The sequence below is a fragment of the Aspergillus homomorphus genome (genome assembly GCF_003184865.1).
Source record: "Aspergillus homomorphus CBS 101889 unplaced genomic scaffold BO97scaffold_2, whole genome shotgun sequence".
Lineage (NCBI taxonomy): Eukaryota > Fungi > Ascomycota > Eurotiomycetes > Eurotiales > Aspergillaceae > Aspergillus > Aspergillus homomorphus.
This window is the reverse complement of record NW_020291888.1, coordinates 1,290,782-1,308,839: the sequence shown is the minus strand read 5'-3', so window position 1 is coordinate 1,308,839 and position 18,058 is coordinate 1,290,782. Positions and strand designations below refer to the sequence as shown.

The window sequence follows — 18,058 nt, the reverse complement described above, 5'->3', positions numbered from 1 at the left end:
TGCATCATGGCACATGGGCGGTCCCGCCTGGCATTTCCCGATGGGGTTGGGTTTGTTTGTATACTTTCCCCCTCGCCTCCCTTCACTCGACCTTTCATATCTCCTTTCATTCTGCCCTCTTACTCGCAAAACCCTTTCTGAATTGAATAACACGAAATTATATTATATAACATCAAAGCTCATCAATCAATAATATACAAGAACGTCATATCATAAGGGTATACAAAGAATAAGAGGGTAAGTTCCTGTCCGAAGTGAAGTAAAAGAAGAGAAAGATTAATAGTAAGAGAATGATTAGGTTGCGCACTCACGCACGCGCATTAGACCATGATAATGGCTCCTAGCAATCCCAGCACCAGACCTAAAGTCGACACCGTCTTGCTCGTCGCTGCTGCTCCTTCGGCAGTAACGACAGTCGGCGTCGCAGATGCTTCGCTGGTACCCTGCGAAACCGCATCCATCTGGACGTGTTCCGTCTCGACGAAGGAGTGCGGAGCGTAGCCAAAGCTGGCTGATTCGATCGCTGAGGAGGTCGAGCTCAATTTCCAGCTGGATGAGGGAGTCTGAATGGGAATGCGCGTGGGGCGGAAGATGCTGGTAGTGGAGACGGTGCTGCTGCTTAGGATAGTGCTGCTAGATGTGGTGCTGAAACTGGTACTGGAAGCGATGGATGTTGTGCTTGGGGTGCTGGTGGTGCTGGTGCTAGTACTGGTGCTGGTTGAGCTAGTGGAGGTGCTGGTGCTGGTGCTGGTACTGGTGGTGCTGGTGCTGGTGCTGGTACTGGTGGTGCTGGTGCTGGTGCTGATGCTGGTCGAAGTGGTTGAACTGGTGGTGCTCTTGATGGTTGAGCTGCTGCTAGTACTGGTGGCAACAACACTGCTGACAGTGCTGCTACTGCCCCCGCCTGACGAACTGCCGGCCTTCTCAAATACAACAATGTTCGCTTTCTCACCCTTAGGTACCGTGACCACGCAAAAGGTGGCACCTCCTGCACCGACAGAGCTGGAGCCGGTCATCTCATTCACTCCGTTCACTTCCGGGTCGATCTTGCAGGGAAGCCCATTGCAGCTGTCGCCTTCGCATTCGATTTCAACGCCAAAGTCGGGCACCACATCGCGGAAGGGGGTCGTCAGTTCCAGATAGATCGGGTTCCATCCGATCTTCACGTACGTGTTGCCAGAGGCGTCGGTGTTGGCACCAGCGACATAAGGTGACCAGTTACCAAAAGGGTTCTCAGAAGTACCCCAGACGCAGGCTTCGTCAGTGCTGTAGCCGGGCGGGTTGATGTAGAAGCTAATCTCGTCAGTCTATGACCACAGCGTTTGACTAACAGATGAACTTACTGCGCCGCGGTCTCACACCAATATCCCATGTCAGGCACAGCGAGGGTCTCCAGCTCCTGCACTAAGGTGGGGATGAGCATGGCCTCGTTTCCGGGGAGGACCGTCTGACAGAACGCAACATGGCTGGAGCACTTGTTCTTCGCGCCCACAGCCCCAGTGCCGTCCTGACAGTACGGCTTCTTCGGGAAGGGCTTTTGGATGTTGCCATCTTCGTCGCAATAGAGACCGCCATTCTATACTTCTTTGTTAACAAGGTTACTTCATGTTTCCCGAGGATGCACCTACCATCGACAGAGGATAAGTGTACGAGGTCGCCTCAGGATCCCATTGCATCGAGACCTGCCCTGGTGGGCATGCGTACGGACAGTATCCTCCCGGCTTGCACTCCTGATCTGGGCTCATGGCCCAGCCACCGTTCAGCTCGCCCGGCGTGACCGCCACCAGGCCTGCATCCGAGGGAAATTGACAGCTCCCAGTGCGCTTGGTCACCGAGTTGCCTCCTTCGATAGCCGAGCGGTGTCCGTGACCGTGGGCGTGCTTGGCGGCTTCGACCCCAGCGATGAGAAGCAATGCGGTCGCGCTAAAGGTCTTCATGGCGTTCAATGATGTTCACAAAGGTGGCAAAGAACTGGATATTGTGACCTGACTCAGGGGGAATGATAGGTATAGTTGCCGACTGGCGACGGATCAGAAAAACTGATCCCAAAACGAAAGACTCTGGTCAGCGAAGTTGGAAAAACGAATGGCTGAGGATCGAAACACCTGAGAAAAGAGAAAGAAGAGGAGAGGAAAAGGAAGAGAAGGAGGAAAGACGGAGGATGGATCCAGGCAGAAGAACGAGCCAGGCGGGCCCGAGCTGCAACGCGATCAACCATGGCAGCCATAGCGCCCGGTGATGGACTCGAGTCGGGGGAAAGTTGATTGAGATTGGAGGAGTGGAGCTGGAAAGCTCGAAGATGGCTTGATTGGGATAGCTTGCAATCTTTCCATCAAGGTTGACGCTGGAGGGCATTTCCCGATCAGGATAATCTCCTGGTAATGTCTTGGTTCGCCAAGCGACCGTGGAGTTTGTCTTTTCCCTGTCTGAGTTAAGCGTCAGGGGGTCAAACCAATTGTCGACATCAGCGCACTTTTTGGACTCCGGCAGTTCATGGCTGGGTCTCCACTAGCCCTGTGGAGATTGGCTCAGCTCACAGCAGGGTTCACCTTTGCTGTTTAGACTCGAGTTGAGTTCGTTTCTCCTTTCCTGTTCGTGTTCGTTTGTCGCTCGACTGCAGCCTGCAGAACATCCGCGCTGCCATGGTGGGTGGAATTGACTTTATTATGCTGATTGCCAGCTGACTGCTGACTGCTGGCTGCTGACTGCCAGACTGGAGTTGATAAATGATACACCCTCCCCTCTTCCCTACTATCACCCTTTTCCTCTCACACTACGGGATCCTTCCCCTGCATCACCACTGCGGTCCTCATCACCACGTCCACCTAGATAAGGATCCCCAGTCCAGACCGGATCAGTGTCAGACTCGAAGATAAACCTTTCCCCGTGCCGTCTCTGGTACGGTCGCTCTCAATAGGGGGACCAATAGCCTTCCCGTTGAGCTCGGTGGCCGCCCGCTAGTCGACTGGTCAAGCAATAGTGCGTCTGTGCCCAGCTTGGCCGCAATCAATGCTGCTGCCTCCACACCGTTGAGCTGAAAGCCCGCAAATGCACACCAATCAGACAGAGTCAGTCTGGGTCTCGACAGGAGAGACATGTTTGTGCATATAGTCGTCTTCATTCTGCACTTAGTTTTAATACATGGATGATCGATCTCACCTATGTTAGTCGATTATGGGTTCATCGATGTAACAACTAGGCACGAGAAATAGCTTGAACAAGTGAGATGTCATTCAATTCACTTAGATACGAGACAACCTGCCGTATCTCAAATAGCTGTGATAGGCCATGAGCAAGATGAACACGATAGACCATGTGAAGGCTTGTGACAGAACATCCAATTAGCAAATTGATATGCGCACAATTCCATCACAATGAGCGCAGCGAACAAATTTTTGCCTATAGAGGAAAGGAGTGGAAATGATCGAATGAGAGGGAGCAATGATGGTAAACCGGAAACGTGAACGGTCTTTTCCTCCTGCGAACTTCTTCGCTGAATAAATCAAGCGGGTCGCCATGCGCATAAGGGTGCCGAAATGGAATGAATAAGCAATAGTCAGGGAAACGTTTCATCTAAAAGATTTTCCCTTGGACAATGGGATATTCTCACCCTGAGTTGGGCCTATCTGGGAGGTCTCTGGTTGTTGCAGAGACAATATTGCTCGAATTCAGGTGAGCGACAAAATTACACCCATCATGCTGCTCAAGCATTGCCCAGACTTCCAACGGAACTGTTAGAAGGATCAGAGTAGAATGGCTCTGGAACGCGGCTTCTACCTTTACCTTAACACTTAGTACATATTTGGGTAGATTTCCCAGTAGCCATGTCTCCCATTCCTTGATATTCCTTTCGTTTGCGTTGTCTTGGGCCTCCAGGCTTAGCAGAACACGTTCGGTATAGTGAGGCTGGATACTAGGGCGAGAGGCGCTGCCGAGAGGTTTGAGCGTGATACTTGGCTGACCATTTGTCGGACTGTGCACATGACATGCTCCAACCTGATTTTGTGATGGATTGCGGAAAATGCGTGCAACGAGAAGTGCAGCGGTGATGGGTGCACCTTTGTTATGTCTCAAAGCATCGATCAGAGGCAGAGGAGATGAGAGAACAGTAAGTGAAGGCGGAGGAGGATATCGAAGATAGAAGGCAGAGATAATGTAACAGTGAGGCAAACCCAACGGAAAACCATAAATTGAATTACAGTAACACTGTTCACTCTGACAGAACTTTTTGCGGTAGTTAATATCTCATTGTTGATTAATCTTGTGAAACTGTTTAGCTGAGCCTCCAGCATTCACTGTAACTTGGAACATTTGGGTTGTCTCCATGGACTGGCAGCTGAGGCTACCTCCTTCGAGGCACCGCCATCGGCTCAAAACCATCACTGTCATCATCAATCGCTTCGCTCATCACACTTGCACCCCTGCGCCTCGTACTTGTAGGTGCACTATTTTGGGAGCCTACAAAGTTCAGCGTAGTCTGAGCTTGCTGACGGGCCCTCGTTTGGCGCGTGCTTGTCCCTGTTCTTGCCGTACTAGTAGTCTTTGAAGCAGCGGTTGATGCGGCCGCACGACGCTGGCTAGTACTGTTTGTAGATGCTACAGGCGGGGGTGGTGCTGCTGCTGCTACCCTCCGCGTCCGAGTTACGGGTTGCTTGACGAAGAGAGCCTGGGAATCATCATCCTCGTCTTCTTCGCCAATATCGGGCAAGGCAGATACCGCGTCGTCATCTTCTTCATCGTCATCGTCGTCAAGCATGATCACATCTTCCTCTTCATCATCCTCTTCTTCCGAAGCAGCGCGGCCTCTACGACCCTTACCTGTGGTCTTCTTGGAAGCTGTGGCTGTAGCTTTTTTCGTCGCTGTTGCTGTAGCGCGCGGCGTGGTTTTCCGCGTACTTGTCGTGCTTGTAGCTGCGGCTTTCCCACCGCGCCCACGGCCTCTGCCACGTATTGACGAGGATGCACGAGTCGTCGTAACAGCAGGCTCGGTGCCATCTTCCGCGGCAACCTCCTGGTTTGGACCCTCTCTCTCATTGTCGGAGTGAATCAGCGCCCCCGGCTGATCTTCCCAAACACCATCGAACTCGCTATCCCAGCCATCGGGTTTGGGTTTGTAGCGCCTTTTACCACCTCGAGCGCCGCGGCTGCGCTTCTTGGCACCCTGAGTGAACATATCCTCCATTTGAGTACGGTATCTCTCCATGGCCTTCTGCAGCGAGCTTTGTGCGAGCGCCTCCCCGGCATCGATGTCTTCTGCGTCGCGATCCAGCGCCATGAGGTGCTTGATTTGGCTCTCGAGAGACTCATTCACAAACATCTCCAGCGCGTGCTTGTCATCCTTATCGATGAACTGGGCCACCGCGTCCCCAAAGGAGTTCTGTGGCAGGATGGTCAGGGACTGCGTGGCAAGAAAATCGCGGACCAGCTGCTCGACCTTCACGGTGTCGAGGGTCGAGAGGTGCGAGATGGCTGCCTCGTCAAGGTCCGTGGCCAGGCTCCCGTCCTTCCGCCGGGTGGTGCCAGCCGTGTTTTTCTTCTTGCGGTGAAATTGAACGACATCGTTGACATTGGCGACTCGGCCGACGAATCGATTCGAGAACCGTTGCGGGTTCTCGCAGTCGTAGCTGCCACCCTCGGGGGTAGAGATCTCGACGCGGAGGCGGACGAGCGGAAGAGGGATCTCGCGGGGCTGCGGGTTCTCGTCGTCGTCTGCTGTGGCGCTCGGCTCGCCCTCGTCTTGCATCTCGAGCCATTCTTCTTTGGCCTGTTCGATAAGCTCCTCGACGATGTTCATGAGGAAGCGCGTGAGTTCGGTGCGGTTGTTGTCCTTGCGGGCGAGTTTCTGGGCGCCCTTTTCTTCGGAGAGGACGATCTCACGCATGGCGAAAGGGCGGACGGTTTTGAGGCGGATGGGCTCGCTTTTGAACTCCCGGCCCGTGATACTGACGATCGAGACGTGCTTGGCTACGGATTCACCCGGGACGAGCGAGGTGGCGACGGAAGAGCCGGGTTGCATAACATGGAAGTGGGTTTCGGGGTTCCTGCGCGGGTTGATGAGGCATTCGTGTTCATGTCCCCAGATGACCAGATCCAGGAATTCCGGGAGAAAGTTTTCGGGGAGATAGCCCGTTTCGGTGTATGCGTGGTGATTCTGATGTACGCAGATCAGGTTGAACCAGTCGTCCTTCTGGATGGAAGGCTGGTAGAACTTAACCTTACCGTCGCGGAATGTGCGGAACAGGCGCTCATCGCGCACGTTGCTGATCCCGTAGAGGGCAAGTTTGGTTCTTCCTTTCTGTAGGAGGACAGGTTTGACCTGAATATTGTCGGATTCCGGCGTGCGGCCGTAGTAGTTGATCAATCCCGAAACCTGGAGGAGGTCCAGCGCGGCCAGATGGCCTTCGCCCGATGGATCGTCGTGGTTACCGTGAATGGAGAATATCGGAATGGCCACATTAATGTCCAGGTCCTCGTAGTTGACATGATTGAATGCACCTTGGAAGTTCTCGCTGGCATCGCTGAGCATCTCCAGCTCGCATGGCTTGTCTCCTAAACAGTTCATACGAATCGAGCGCATGACTTGGTACATGGACTTGCGCGAAGGCTTGTTCTCATGAAACAGATCGCCGGCCAGCAGGACCATGTCAACATCACGTTCCTTGGCCAGGCACATCACTTCGTGGAAGCTCTTCCAGCTGTCGTCTCCCCGAATGGGGTCTCGCTCGTTGTAGCCGACATGGTTATCGGTTGCCACGAGGATGCGGATCGTTTCCGCGTCTGGAGAAAATCTATCAGAGATGCTTTCTCAGGGGAGAAAAAAAAAAGATCATAGTGACTTACCCCCAAGATTCGGCATTTTGGAACTATTTTTGTGGTAAAATGATGGAACTCGATGTCTTGATGACCGGGAAGAGATATAGACGCTAAGATGGACTAGGTTATATCACTTTTAGATAACATCTGGCTGCCTGGAATGGACCAGTGCTGCCTGAATTGCCAACAGAAACGAGAGAGTGCGAACTCATCCGTAAGGAGGTATTGCAGAGCCTGTTAGGTACCACTTAGAGCACGTCAGTAGTCAGGACATGTCAATTCTACTGATCGATTTTATTCAGACGGTATCGCGCCTCGCCGCGTGTCCACGTGACCGTGATCATGGGACGCGGGCGAGATCGGCTCGAGTCCGTCCGATCCCCACCTTTCGTCACTTTCTATCTTCCCCCAGGCTTCTCTCTCTTCTCTCTTCCCTCCCCCTCCCTCTTGAGATCTCTTTCACTTCTCTCCCCTAAATCTCTTAATATTTCCTCTTGCTGATTCCTTTCGCCAAATCTTCTGTCCGCGCGTCGTCCCTTTTATTCATTTCCGCTCATCTTCCCTTTTCGACTGATCCAGATTGTCTCACTGGTTCAGTCGCCTCCGTTCTGCCACTTACCCCGCGAAACTCTTTTATGCAATCAGAGCCTTCCACAGTCTTTGACCGCTCGCCTCCGGGAAAACCATACTCGGAAGAACTTCTTGATCCCACCCAGCATGGACATGATTCGCATGGTGAGCAACGAGTCTCTGGGTTTCGCGATGGCGAGCCCGGAGACTTTGCAATCAGCCGTGACTCACCCGGCGCACAGTCGCCCTTGAACGGGCGCAATGCGACTCCACCACCCCCACCATCGTTGATCGACCCTGTCAGCCAGTATGAGATTACTGCTGCGGCGCAGTCCTCCAAGAGCCCGGCCGACCGGGCCCTTACGGTGAAGCCCTCGGCATCCACGTACTCGGGCGTGTCATTGGATTCTTTCCCTAACGGTATGTCTTCGCCTCCTTCGCCAACAAAAATGAGCAATGGTCATCTGATTTGCTGTGCGTATAGAGGTGCTCACGCACATCCTGTCACATCTGCCTCCTCCATCTTTGTCATCAATTGCGCTGGTATCTCGTCGTTTTCATAATCTGGTCACCACGCCCCACGCGTGGCGAATTGCATTTTCTCGGTATTTTCCGGGTCCCTACACCGAAGAGGATGGCGCATGGCTGTCTCTTGGTGAACACTCGGACCGTGTGACCTCGGATAGGCGTTATTTCTCCCGCTTGACTGCCTTGGCTTCGTGGAGGAGCGAATACATTCTCCGCACTCGCCTGCTGAGATCGCTCTCCCGTGGTAAGCCGGGGCAGTTTGAGCCGTCGAAGAGGTCCGGCACCGTCCGCTCTGCGAATGTTCGCAATGGTAGTGCAGTCGTTACATATACCTCTCAGCTACTGTACCCTGTCAGCCATCTACACGGCTCGTTTGGGTCCGAGCTCACCAAAAAGGAACCTGTTTTCATCCATGGGGCATCGGAACAAGGCATCGCGTCTGCTAGCGATCCATCGATGGTCAAGGTTGGGACGTGGGGTCTCTCCGATCATCAGATGTTCCGGCATTTCGCCGATTTATTCCCTGGTGATGCTGAGTACGGGCTTGGGTCAGGCGATCTCGCTGGAATGCCGAATCGCATGGATGTCAGTCAGCCCTATGGTATGATATACGGCGAGGCTTGTCCGCAGGGACGTGCCTATTTCATCTCGACGACTGAGCAGCGCGGAAGGTTTTTGGCTATTTCGGATTTGGGATCTCAGCCTCGTCTGGGGATCCCCGCGCTTAACCACATTACCAGCGGTACTACTGCTGTTTGGATAGCCAAATCCTCCAACATTCTCAAGATGACTGACGGATTGATTGCAATGCTCTCGGGGTCATCTACCGGCGTGTTGTCAGCGTATGCGCTTGGCCCTCATCCTACCTATGAGAAACGGTACGAGAGAGGACAAGTGACTGCGAAATGGGTACTATGCCCTGGTGTTCCCATTGTTGCGATCGCTGTTGATGATAGCTTCTCCCCAAGACGCTATGCACGCCGTCGCATCTGGGCAACTGTTCTCAACGCACTGGGCGAGGTGTTTTACCTGTCCGACCTCCCGCGACAGCCAGATGTACCTTCCACGAAGCTGACTGCTGAGGAGTACGATCAGCTAGCGTGGAAGACTGGTAGAAGTGTCCGGTGGGAATTGGTCGAACTGACCAGGCGGACTGCTAGACCGGACCCTTTCAGCCGGGAACCTCTCGATGGGAGCTACAGCCCTCGATCGTCATCTGATGCCGCGAAGCTCGACGAGAAGCAGCTAGTCGCAGAGACTAAAGAAATAGAGCGCTTTTTATCTTTCAAGCCCAAGCACTTCAGGAAAGTTTGCGACGGCTGGGATATGAGGCGTGAGCTGACTGTGGATTTCGCCGGGGACGATGGCCAAGGCGCGGGTGAATCGATCATAGTGATTTCCCGTGGCATTGGTGAGGATGAATCGGCGGCAATTCGACGCTTCACCAGAAAGGTGTCGAAGCTTAATATGCCGCCCTTGAATCTAGGCTCCCTCGCTGCAGACGGTGCTCCTGCGCCGTCGCTTTTTGGGGGACCTGTCAAGTCGCCTCTCCCATCCTCATCAGTCGGAACATCTGGTAGTTCAACTCCCTCTCGGTCTTCCAGTGGTTTTGGAGAGACAGTTTGTACAGCTGCAAACACTGAATGGTGCATCTCCGACTTCAACTTCAGCGACCGAAAATCAGTTTCAATCACAACCACTGCCTTAGATCAGTCAACCTATGCCTTGCTGACGGCGGATGAAGATCCGTTGATTGGGATGTCCGGTAGCTCTGCTCTTTCGTCCGCTATGTCCTCGCCGCTGCCGCATATGAAGCAGGGCTCGTTAAACATCGATGTTCCAGGTCGACGCGGACGGTACCTGGCTGTGGGGACCACCACAGGAATGTTATTTGTCTGGGATATCCGGTCTCCCGTCTCGAAGAACCAGGAGATCATTAATGACATAGGTCCGATCCGTGTCATTCAGACCGAGTCGCCGCAAGTGTCTAGCATAGCACTGACGTCGCTGTATCTGGTACATGGAGGGAACGATGGGCTCGTACAGGCCTGGGATCCCCTGGCGTCCTCGACCCGGCCTATCCGGACCATTAATTCTCGCTTCTCCTCTCGCGCTCGTCGGCGTCTCGTTCAAGCTGAAGCGTCTATGCATGGCATCGGTAACAACTATTATGCCACAGGCGCCATTTGTCTTGACACTGACCCTACTGTGCTGCGTGGTATGGTAGCCTTGGGAACACATCTGCGCTATTGGTCTTATAGCTCCTCCGCCGCCGATCAATACAAGTCTAGTAAGCGACGTCTGCGTCGCGGACCCCGAGGCAGCAACGCCGCTGCGGACGGTGGCCAGCGTTTTAATAACAGCGGCCGTGGTGCACTAAACGATTACATCCAGGACGAACGAGTTGAGATGGAACGCCAAAGAATTGCCGATGAAAAGGAACGTGCGCATCTTAGTCATCGCTTCGGCGTAGATTTGCTGGGACCCGACGTCGACGAAGATCAGCTCCTCGCATATGCACAGCTTCTCAGCGAAGAGTCCTTCTCTAGTGAGGCTGTCAAGCGGGGTGATGCCGCTCTTCCCGCTGGATTTCCCACTGCCAGCTCCGCAGTGAGCACCTCGCCCAGCGATACGATTGGCCCCAACGACAGCTCTTTCGCGCCGGACGAGCTCTCCTCCGCTTCATCACCGTACGAGGACCCAATGGACGACGATAATCTCGACCCAGAGATTGCTGAAGCCATCCGTCTCAGTTTACTGGATGAGCACTCCAAACCGGACTTAGGTCTTTCTGCGTTTGATACGGCACCCTATTCCAATTCCGCTTCGTCTTCCCCGCCAGCATCGACGTCCCCAGTTCCTGAGAGCAGTCGCCAGCAGGAGATCGATGACCTGGAATTTGCGATTCAGTTGAGCCTAGCCGAAGCAGAGAGCCAGTCTCAGTCTCAGTCCCAGTCCCAACCGGACCAGTTTCCTGCGCTCTCGCCGTGGTCGGCGTCACCGCCTCCTCCGTCCGGAAAGGATAAAGGTAAAGGTCGCGCCTTGTGATCTGATTTCCGAATCTATATATGTAGTTTCGATCTGTTGCGTATTGAGCTACTGGAGTTCTGTCGATCCTTTCTTCATTTTTTTGTCTGCTGCGGGGTGTATCTCGCTTTGCGGATATGCACTGTGATGCTTCGATATTTGTTGTTGTCGTGGTACATTTCTTCCCGTGTGTTTCGGGCTCTGTTTAGACATGCTCTTGGTTAATCATTTATCTTGATAATATGCTGCACATGTGTCTGCGGATAGTCAAATCAATATTAAACAAAATCTGCATAAAGCTGGCGGGGTCGGTTGCAATGTGACCTGAATTCTTCGGATATCGCCATCGCATATTCAAATGAATGAATTGTCCTTTCATATTCGCTCAATTTCTAAGAATACTCGATTTCATACCTGACTTAGCCTATTCAGCTGTGTATAATGACCACAGTGCAGCAGCATAATCGTTCCAAGAATAGCAAGCGAGCAAAAAAGTGATATGTGCAGCAAATGGATTAGACGATAGACCCGTAGCATAAAGCAAGCGCGCACAAGCAAGCAAGCAAAAGACCTCATATTCCCGTGTCTCCCCACGCCAGGCCCACGGCCCCCCGGGGCTTCAATTGGGATGGAATGACGAGACTGCCATATTCTGTACATGAATTCGTCTCCACACCACCGACCATCCGGGGTCAGGGTAAGTCCTGCGCATGAAAGCACGTTCACCGGGAACAAGTAATGTCGCAACCGAAGTGAAACTATCATATCAAGCAAATGACGAGCGAGCTGATGCATCAAAGCATCAGCGCAACTAGTTGAAGAGAAGAATATATCTAATATCTATATGGTGTATAAGGGTGTTCACAGCAAGAAAGCGGCGAACAGGGTGACTCCACTCAGAAGACAGAGGACAGAGGCGGACATCTGAGCAGCGGCGGTGGCACCGTTTGTGTCAACGTTTTCGTGAGAGTCAGACGTGCTAGAGCTGCTAGAGGAGCTGGAGGAGCTGGAAGAGCTGGAGCTGGACGAGTTGCTGCTGGTGCTGGTGGAGGTCTCGTTATTAGGGACGTTCGACTGATCATTGGCAAGGACCGAGTACTTGATGCTCGAGAGCTTGTTGCCGTTCGAGTCGTAGATGGTCTGGGGAATAGCCGTGGACGAAACAGTGACAAGCTTGCCAACTGTGGCGTTGGTGTAGCCGTTGCTGATCCAATCATTGACCTTAGTAGGGCGGGTAGGCAGGTCCCAGGAGTTGAGGAAAGTGCCGTTGGTGATCAGGGAGGACTCGCAGGCAGCGGGCTCTCGGGAGGTCTGAGTGGCGTTGGAGGACTCAATGCTGCTCATATCCAGCTTAGAGTATTGGATCTTCAGGTTGTCGTAGTCGACTAGGAGGGTGGCAGTGTCGCTGCTGTTGACGGAGACAAGACCGTAGTTGTTTTCCTCCTGGGTCCACTCGTAGACCAAACCACCAGAGAAGACGGCAGACATCTCTTTGCCATAGATTGTGCCCACCTCGGAGAATTTGCGAGGCGTGACGAGGTTACAACCATATTCAGAGAAGAAAACGGGCAAAGAAGAGTTGGAGAAGTCATCAACAAGCACATCGTAGCCGCTAGTCTTGAAAGAGGAATCGCCGCACCAGGAGTAGGAGTTGAGACCAAACATATCAGCGCGGGAGCTGGTGGAGTTCTCAAGGTTGCAGCTGAAGTAGTTGAGGGTGTCGAGAAGAATGGGGCGCACGTCCGCAGCAGAATAACCGACGGGAATGCTACGGTTGGCGTTCTTAGCGATATAATCCTTCATGTCACGCGTGACAGCCTGTATGATAACATCGTTTAGTCTTCGCGGGCCTAGAAGGGCTACTCGGAAAGCTCCAACTCACGCGAATATAGGCCGGAGCCGCATAGACACTGTCCTCGTTGATGACCTCGTTGCCGGAGAAGAAGGCCAAAGTGTTGGGGAAGTTCTTGAAGGCCTCGATGACACCAAAGACCTGCTCGAAGTAGTCGGCGTTGTAGGTGCCGGATGGATTGGTACGGTCAAGAGAGCCACCGTAAAGTGGGGAGTTCACATCCAGGATCATGTAAATACCGGCACCGTTAAAGATGGAGGCACACTTGCTGTGGTCGACGGAGGGCGACAGGTTGTAGACACGGATCGTGTTGACACCAAGGCTCTGCATGAGGGCGGCATCACGAAGACAGGCGTCAGGCTGACTGAGAGGGTCCTCAGTCTTGCTGAAGCCAGAGGAGCCACCGGGCTGGTAGCTGTAATTAGATGTCGACCCGGTCAGTGCTTCTGTGATTTCGTAATGATAAGGGTGAACTGGGCTGCGGCTTACTCGACACCAAGGATCTGGAAGCGATCACCTGTCTTGCTGTTGACAAAGTCGGTGCCCTTGACGACAAGGGGGGTGACAGCATTGGCAGTAGTAGCCAACGCGCACGCGGTGGCGAGCAGACGAGTGTAAGTCTAGATGAAATTAGTTGTTATAGTGGTGGTGATGGTGATGTGGTTGGAGAAGTATAGGATGGTTTGTTGCCTGAAAAGGGGGGCACGCACGGGCATCATCTTTTCTTTCCGAGTTCGACTTTCGCTTTTTCTCCTTTCCTTTTTCTGCCTTCACTTTCTATAAATGATACTCAAATGCAACACAATTATAGGACGATGTCTAGCACCGAATGAAGCGAGATTTCTCAGAACGAGCGAACGAAGGAATAGACCAACAGAACAGAAACGAATGACGAAGGATGGGAAGGAAAAAGAAGCAGCGAAGGGGAGGCTGACGCTTGAGAAATCGGGGAAAAGCAGGGAAAGCGACGATGATTAAGTACGACAAACCCTTCTTCCAAGGTCTTGGAAGGGGGGAAAGTCCCAAACTCCCAGCCATGGCAGCAACCCATCCCTGGCCGTTTCTCACCCACCGTTAATGGTTTAATCACGGTAATCCATCGTGCAAATTGGCAGTGGACCTGGTCAGCCTCGCGTCCATCCCTCATTGGCCTGTCCCGCGCTGGGGCGAGACAAGCGGCACCGACGATCGACCCTGGCACGAGCTGCGAATTATTGCAGCCCTTATCCATTACGCAGATGGAGGTCCGTGAATAATGAAACAAAGGATCATTAGCGGAGTGGCCCGTCAATTATGGTCGCAGATACGCCTTTCATCCCTTTTTGGTGCTTATACTTTTTCATCTTCAATATCAAATATCACCATTTTCGTTCAATGACCCCGTCTCACGACAATAAGAGGACCACTGCTCGCTTCTAAGAATACACGCCCCAGCGGTGAATAAATAACTGGAGCAAGAACACCAGGGGAAAGAAAAAATTCATCGTCAACGTCAACCCACACAAGTCATGATGGCGCCGAGCATTACCAAGAGATATCCCTCCCATCGACACTCAAGACCAAATGCAAATATACAGGGGAAAGAGGAAGAAAACAAAAAAAGCAAGACAAGCAGAACACATGGACAACCTAACGGATTACACGAGTAGCGGAGAGGGCAAGCGAGATCAAAGATGATGTTTAGACATATCCGTCGGAGGTTTTGCTGCCAGGCCATGACCCAGCATGGACCGGAAATCACCACAGAAGCGACAACCTTTCCAGGCCACTGTTTTGAGGCAGAGTTAAGACGGAGTGAGAAATGTAAGGGATGAGGAAACAGAGAGAACCAATCACGGCGAAAAGGATCTACTCCACACCGTGGCTCTCCGGACCGGAGCTCTCTGCCGTGAAAGAGCCCAGCTGCAGGCCGGCATCCATGGCAACCATCTCAGCCAGGATCTCCAAGACCTCCTTGGGCACCGTCTTGTCGTAGATGGAAATGAGGTCCTTGGGCTGGGGGTAGACCTTCAAGGCCTTGTAGAAGGACAAAGCTGCGTCGATGGGATCTGTTTCTCGGTTGGTATTTATATCGCCGAATATTGCGGAGAAAGAGCGCGGAAGGCGGGATCAGCGCGGAAGAAACATACCTTCAGCACAGAGAGACTCGCCCCGAGCGACCTGGCCCATGAAGTAGGCCTCCTTCTCTTCCAGGTCCGTTGGGAAACCTTCCTCCTTAGCCTGCTGCACGACGGCCTTGATGGTTTCGCGCTGCATGGCACCCTGGGCCTCGGCTTCCTCCTTCTCAACCCGGGCCATGCGGCGGTTGTTCCGCTTCAGAGCTCGACGGAACTCGGGATTGGTTTGGCGCTTGTGATCGAAGTAGACGGCGTAGGCTAAATAGGCGCAGGGAGTGAGTTAGCAGCATGTCACGTAATGATAGATAGCAACGCCTAATGGGTCTTACCCAAGAGACCGGTGATGATCGTGCCGGCAGTGGCGGCAACCAAAGTTGTGGTCCTCATGTTGTAGGTGGGGGTGAAGAAGAAGGTAGATGACCGGGGAGAGCCAGCGACAACGGTAACAGCAGCCGGAGATGGAGATGGAGCGAAGAGAGGGAGAGAGTTGAAGATGACGACGAGATGCCAATGGCTCAATTGGGGAATGATTTTGCCGGGATCATCATTTCTCCGTCTCGGAATTACCCACCCGCTTGGGCTTCCGTGCCTGGAGTCGATCATCATCGTCGTCTCCTTCCCCTCTACCATTCTCCCTCCTCTATCGTTTCCTACTGTCGATTGCAGGTTCAATCTTTTCCTCGCCTTGCTTCCTCATACGTCACCATGGAAAGTCGTGGATTGACTCTCCGCAGCAAGTCTCGCCGGCCCCGACCCCAGATCAGCGCTCCGAAGCCCATCTCCGGCCCTCTTCCGCCCAACAATACCAGCCCCAGTCCTAGCACTTCGACCAGCACTTCCGCTGTCAGCAAGCCCGCCGTACCCGTCCATGGGACACTCTCCAGCTCTGCTGCCAAGGATGCGACATCCGATCTAGTCAAGCGACGGTACTCAGCCCGATTCAATCAAGTCCCTGACTTTGATGGCGTGCCGCCAGTGCCCGGACTACCTCCGCTCCCGGCCACGTATGGAGGATTGAGCCCTCCTGAAACGAGTCGCCGACCCTCCACCGAATCGCCAGGTCCGCCACAGGTAGACCTGAACGCTTTGCGAGATCCCAGTTTGCCCGTTGATAAATGTGAGCTGGCGTGGCTAGATTTGAAACCCACCCGGGTCATGGGGTGCTGATTGTTTGTCTAGATGTGGCCAACCTGCTTGCGAATGCGTCCGAGGAAGAGATCGAGGAATACCAGCGCAGCCTCCGAAAAGTCAAGAACAGAACGTCAACCGATCTCCAGCAGAATGTCTACCAGAATCGCACCCAGTTCATTAAGATTAGCAAAGAGGCAGAGAAGCTCAAAGGAGAGATGCGTACTTTACGGACTTTGATGGCGGAGCTGACTACTGCACTCGGCCAAACTACAGTCGGCACTACCCCGAATCCCATGTCTCCCATGCCCGATGAACGATTGTCTAAGCGCCATGCCAATCGCAGCTCGGTCGCAAACCTGGAGAGTATGTGGAACGTGCAACTGCAAACTTTATGGAAGACGGTGGAAGGATCGCAAAAGTTCTTGCCGGTGGTTCCGGGCCGACACATTGTAATGGAGAGTGGACATTGGGTCGAGCTGGACTCGGCAACGTGGAAGCCGCGGCGTCCGGTGCACATCGTTCTGCTAAACGATCATCTGCTGGTGGCAGCCAAGAAGCGCAAGCGCGTGGACCAGAGCAGTCATCGTGGTCCTGTGCCCACCAAGCTGGTAGCAGAGGAATGCTGGCCCCTGCAGGACGTGGACATGATTGATCTCGGGGCTAACTTAGGCGCAGGGGTGGCGCGGGAGGAGGCTGAAGATCGGGGCATTACCAACGCTATCAATGTGCGTGTGGGAGGCAAACCATTCACCTATCGGCACGACAAGCGCGACAGTTCTGCCAAGAGCGACCTCTTGGCTACTTTTCGAAAGACGGTCGAGGATCTCCGCCGCACGCTCCGATCAGAAACCGAGGCCGCTGGCAAAGCCGCCCCCGAGTCAATGGGTTATCGCGGGGTGCGCCACCCATCCTACTCTCCTCAACCAGATCGGTCGGACATCATGGACAATGTGCGAGACAAGCCTGAGTTACGCATTGATGTAGACGGCAAGCAGCAGAATCTGCGATGGGTGGAAGGGCAGGTGGACGAGCTGGACATTGACATCGCTCTACAACGGTTTGAGGATGCCGTGGCCCACATCGAGCGGTTGCGCAAACTTGCTAGGGGTTTGAAGGGTAATGCGGTCGCGCAGGACGTGATCACAACGAAGGTGGATGAGCGTGCGGCCACCTTGGCCGAGGTCTTGCTGCGAGAGCTAGTGGACACTCACTCATTTCCCCAAGCCACCAAGACTAAATCCACATGGCTGATGCGTTTGGGCTTCGAAGACCAAGCTCGGGAAGCCTATCTCAAGGCGAGATCTGATATCGTCTCTAAGCGAATTAGGTGAGTTCTGTCCACTCCCCTCGTAATGACATAAACTGACATGCCGCAGAGCCTGTGTCTTCGAGGGGGACCTCCCGATGTATATTTTTCAGATCTCCTATGTTTACTTTACCCTGATCAAGAACACGATCAGCATTTACCAGCAGTGCTTCCCACCAGTCATGTCCAGTGCCAGCATCAAGTGGGCCAAGCATCACCTCGATGGCTTCAATGCGCTCCTCACGCGGCAGCTGAGTAGTGTGCAGCGTGGCACCACAGTGTACCAGAAATGCCTCGATATTGTGCACGACCACGCTAACATGCTGACTGAAGTGGGAGTTGATTTCACTGATCTGGTCGCCAAGGGGCTGGAGGTGGAAGACCTGGCCGAACGTCCGCAGATGACGCGCTCGGAGTCGTTGATCTCAGGCTTGGCCGAAGCCGCGGCAGCCGCATCGCCGGTGATTTGATGCTGGGACATGGGCTTAATCTGTAGCGTTCAATTGTTCTTTTATCACTGCACATGCCTGTCTTAAGTTACTACAACCGCCTCAGGAGGCTCCGTTGTGTGGCTGTGTGGCTGGACGATTTAGCTGTCGGAGCTTGCTGCTCTCTGTAAGTTTATAATCATGCAAATTTGTGCCAACCGGCGACCGGCTCAAGTACAACTTCATAGCCTAGAAGAAACCATACGCTCAATTGACTGAATCGATC

At 53.4% G+C, this 18,058-nt stretch overlaps 6 protein-coding genes across 6 annotated transcripts; 2 read left to right on the top strand and 4 right to left on the bottom strand.

Annotated features, from left to right (window-relative positions):
* Positions 1–234: 234 nt before the first annotated feature.
* Positions 235–2,110, bottom strand: BO97DRAFT_382306 (SUN domain-containing protein). The gene is made up of 4 exons (XM_025693295.1): positions 1,629–2,110; positions 1,344–1,576; positions 653–1,293; positions 235–523 (listed from the first exon to the last, which is right to left on the bottom strand). The coding sequence occupies exons 1-4, from the start codon at positions 1,935–1,937 to the stop codon at positions 321–323; spliced, it is 1,386 nt and encodes a 461-aa protein (XP_025556216.1). The 5' UTR covers positions 1,938–2,110; the 3' UTR covers positions 235–320.
* A 2,232-nt stretch (positions 2,111–4,342) lies between these two features.
* Positions 4,343–7,051, bottom strand: BO97DRAFT_382303 (MRX complex nuclease subunit; the record flags this gene model as incomplete). Its single annotated transcript, XM_025693294.1, has 2 exons — positions 6,841–7,051; positions 4,343–6,777 (listed from the first exon to the last, which is right to left on the bottom strand). Exons 1-2 carry the CDS (start codon positions 6,854–6,856, stop codon positions 4,343–4,345), a joined length of 2,451 nt encoding a protein of 816 aa, XP_025556215.1. The 5' UTR covers positions 6,857–7,051.
* Positions 7,052–7,251: 200 nt separating this feature from the next.
* BO97DRAFT_474995 (F-box and WD domain protein) lies at positions 7,252–11,224 on the top strand. Its single transcript, XM_025700372.1, has 2 exons — positions 7,252–7,803; positions 7,868–11,224. The coding sequence occupies exons 1-2, from the start codon at positions 7,449–7,451 to the stop codon at positions 10,957–10,959; spliced, it is 3,447 nt and encodes a 1,148-aa protein (XP_025556214.1). The 5' UTR covers positions 7,252–7,448; the 3' UTR covers positions 10,960–11,224.
* Positions 11,225–11,441: 217 nt separating this feature from the next.
* Positions 11,442–13,841, bottom strand: gel2 (1,3-beta-glucanosyltransferase gel2). Its single transcript, XM_025692370.1, has 4 exons — positions 13,501–13,841; positions 13,280–13,410; positions 12,821–13,205; positions 11,442–12,756 (listed from the first exon to the last, which is right to left on the bottom strand). Exons 1-4 carry the CDS (start codon positions 13,507–13,509, stop codon positions 11,800–11,802), a joined length of 1,482 nt encoding a protein of 493 aa, XP_025556213.1. The 5' UTR covers positions 13,510–13,841; the 3' UTR covers positions 11,442–11,799.
* Positions 13,842–14,638: 797 nt separating this feature from the next.
* Positions 14,639–15,387, bottom strand: BO97DRAFT_382294 (TOM complex receptor protein TOM20; the record flags this gene model as incomplete). Its single annotated transcript, XM_025693293.1, has 3 exons — positions 15,237–15,387; positions 14,920–15,165; positions 14,639–14,844 (listed from the first exon to the last, which is right to left on the bottom strand). The coding sequence occupies exons 1-3, from the start codon at positions 15,292–15,294 to the stop codon at positions 14,639–14,641; spliced, it is 510 nt and encodes a 169-aa protein (XP_025556212.1). The 5' UTR covers positions 15,295–15,387.
* A 165-nt stretch (positions 15,388–15,552) lies between these two features.
* Positions 15,553–17,991, top strand: BO97DRAFT_474992 (exocyst subunit EXO84). Its single transcript, XM_025700371.1, has 3 exons — positions 15,553–16,024; positions 16,087–17,365; positions 17,415–17,991. Exons 1-3 carry the CDS (start codon positions 15,613–15,615, stop codon positions 17,812–17,814), a joined length of 2,091 nt encoding a protein of 696 aa, XP_025556211.1. The 5' UTR covers positions 15,553–15,612; the 3' UTR covers positions 17,815–17,991.
* Positions 17,992–18,058: the final 67 nt, after the last annotated feature.

What these genes read in the sequence shown, in the direction of transcription:
- BO97DRAFT_382306 (XM_025693295.1), bottom strand. Translation starts at nt 1,937, where the DNA reads ATGAAGACCTTTAGCGCGACCGCATTGCTTCTCATCGCTGGGGTCGAA. An exon ending in TGGTGTGAGACCGCGGCGCA is followed by an intron (nt 1,294 to 1,343) that starts GTAAGTTCATCT and finishes TGACGAGATTAG; the next exon opens with CTTCTACATCAACCCGCCCG. An exon ending in ATCCATCGCTTCCAGTACCA is followed by an intron (nt 524 to 652) that starts GTTTCAGCACCA and finishes CGACCTCCTCAG; the next exon opens with CGATCGAATCAGCCAGCTTT.
- BO97DRAFT_474995 (XM_025700372.1), top strand. Translation starts at nt 7,449, where the DNA reads ATGCAATCAGAGCCTTCCACAGTCTTTGACCGCTCGCCTCCGGGAAAA. An exon ending in ATTGGATTCTTTCCCTAACG is followed by an intron (nt 7,804 to 7,867) that starts GTATGTCTTCGC and finishes CTGTGCGTATAG; the next exon opens with AGGTGCTCACGCACATCCTG.
- gel2 (XM_025692370.1), bottom strand. An exon ending in TTCCAGATCCTTGGTGTCGA is followed by an intron (nt 13,206 to 13,279) that starts GTAAGCCGCAGC and finishes ATCTAATTACAG; the next exon opens with CTACCAGCCCGGTGGCTCCT. An exon ending in CGGCTCCGGCCTATATTCGC is followed by an intron (nt 12,757 to 12,820) that starts GTGAGTTGGAGC and finishes GTTATCATACAG; the next exon opens with GCTGTCACGCGTGACATGAA.
- BO97DRAFT_474992 (XM_025700371.1), top strand. Translation starts at nt 15,613, where the DNA reads ATGGAAAGTCGTGGATTGACTCTCCGCAGCAAGTCTCGCCGGCCCCGA. An exon ending in CAGTTTGCCCGTTGATAAAT is followed by an intron (nt 16,025 to 16,086) that starts GTGAGCTGGCGT and finishes TTGTTTGTCTAG; the next exon opens with ATGTGGCCAACCTGCTTGCG. An exon ending in ATCGTCTCTAAGCGAATTAG is followed by an intron (nt 17,366 to 17,414) that starts GTGAGTTCTGTC and finishes GACATGCCGCAG; the next exon opens with AGCCTGTGTCTTCGAGGGGG.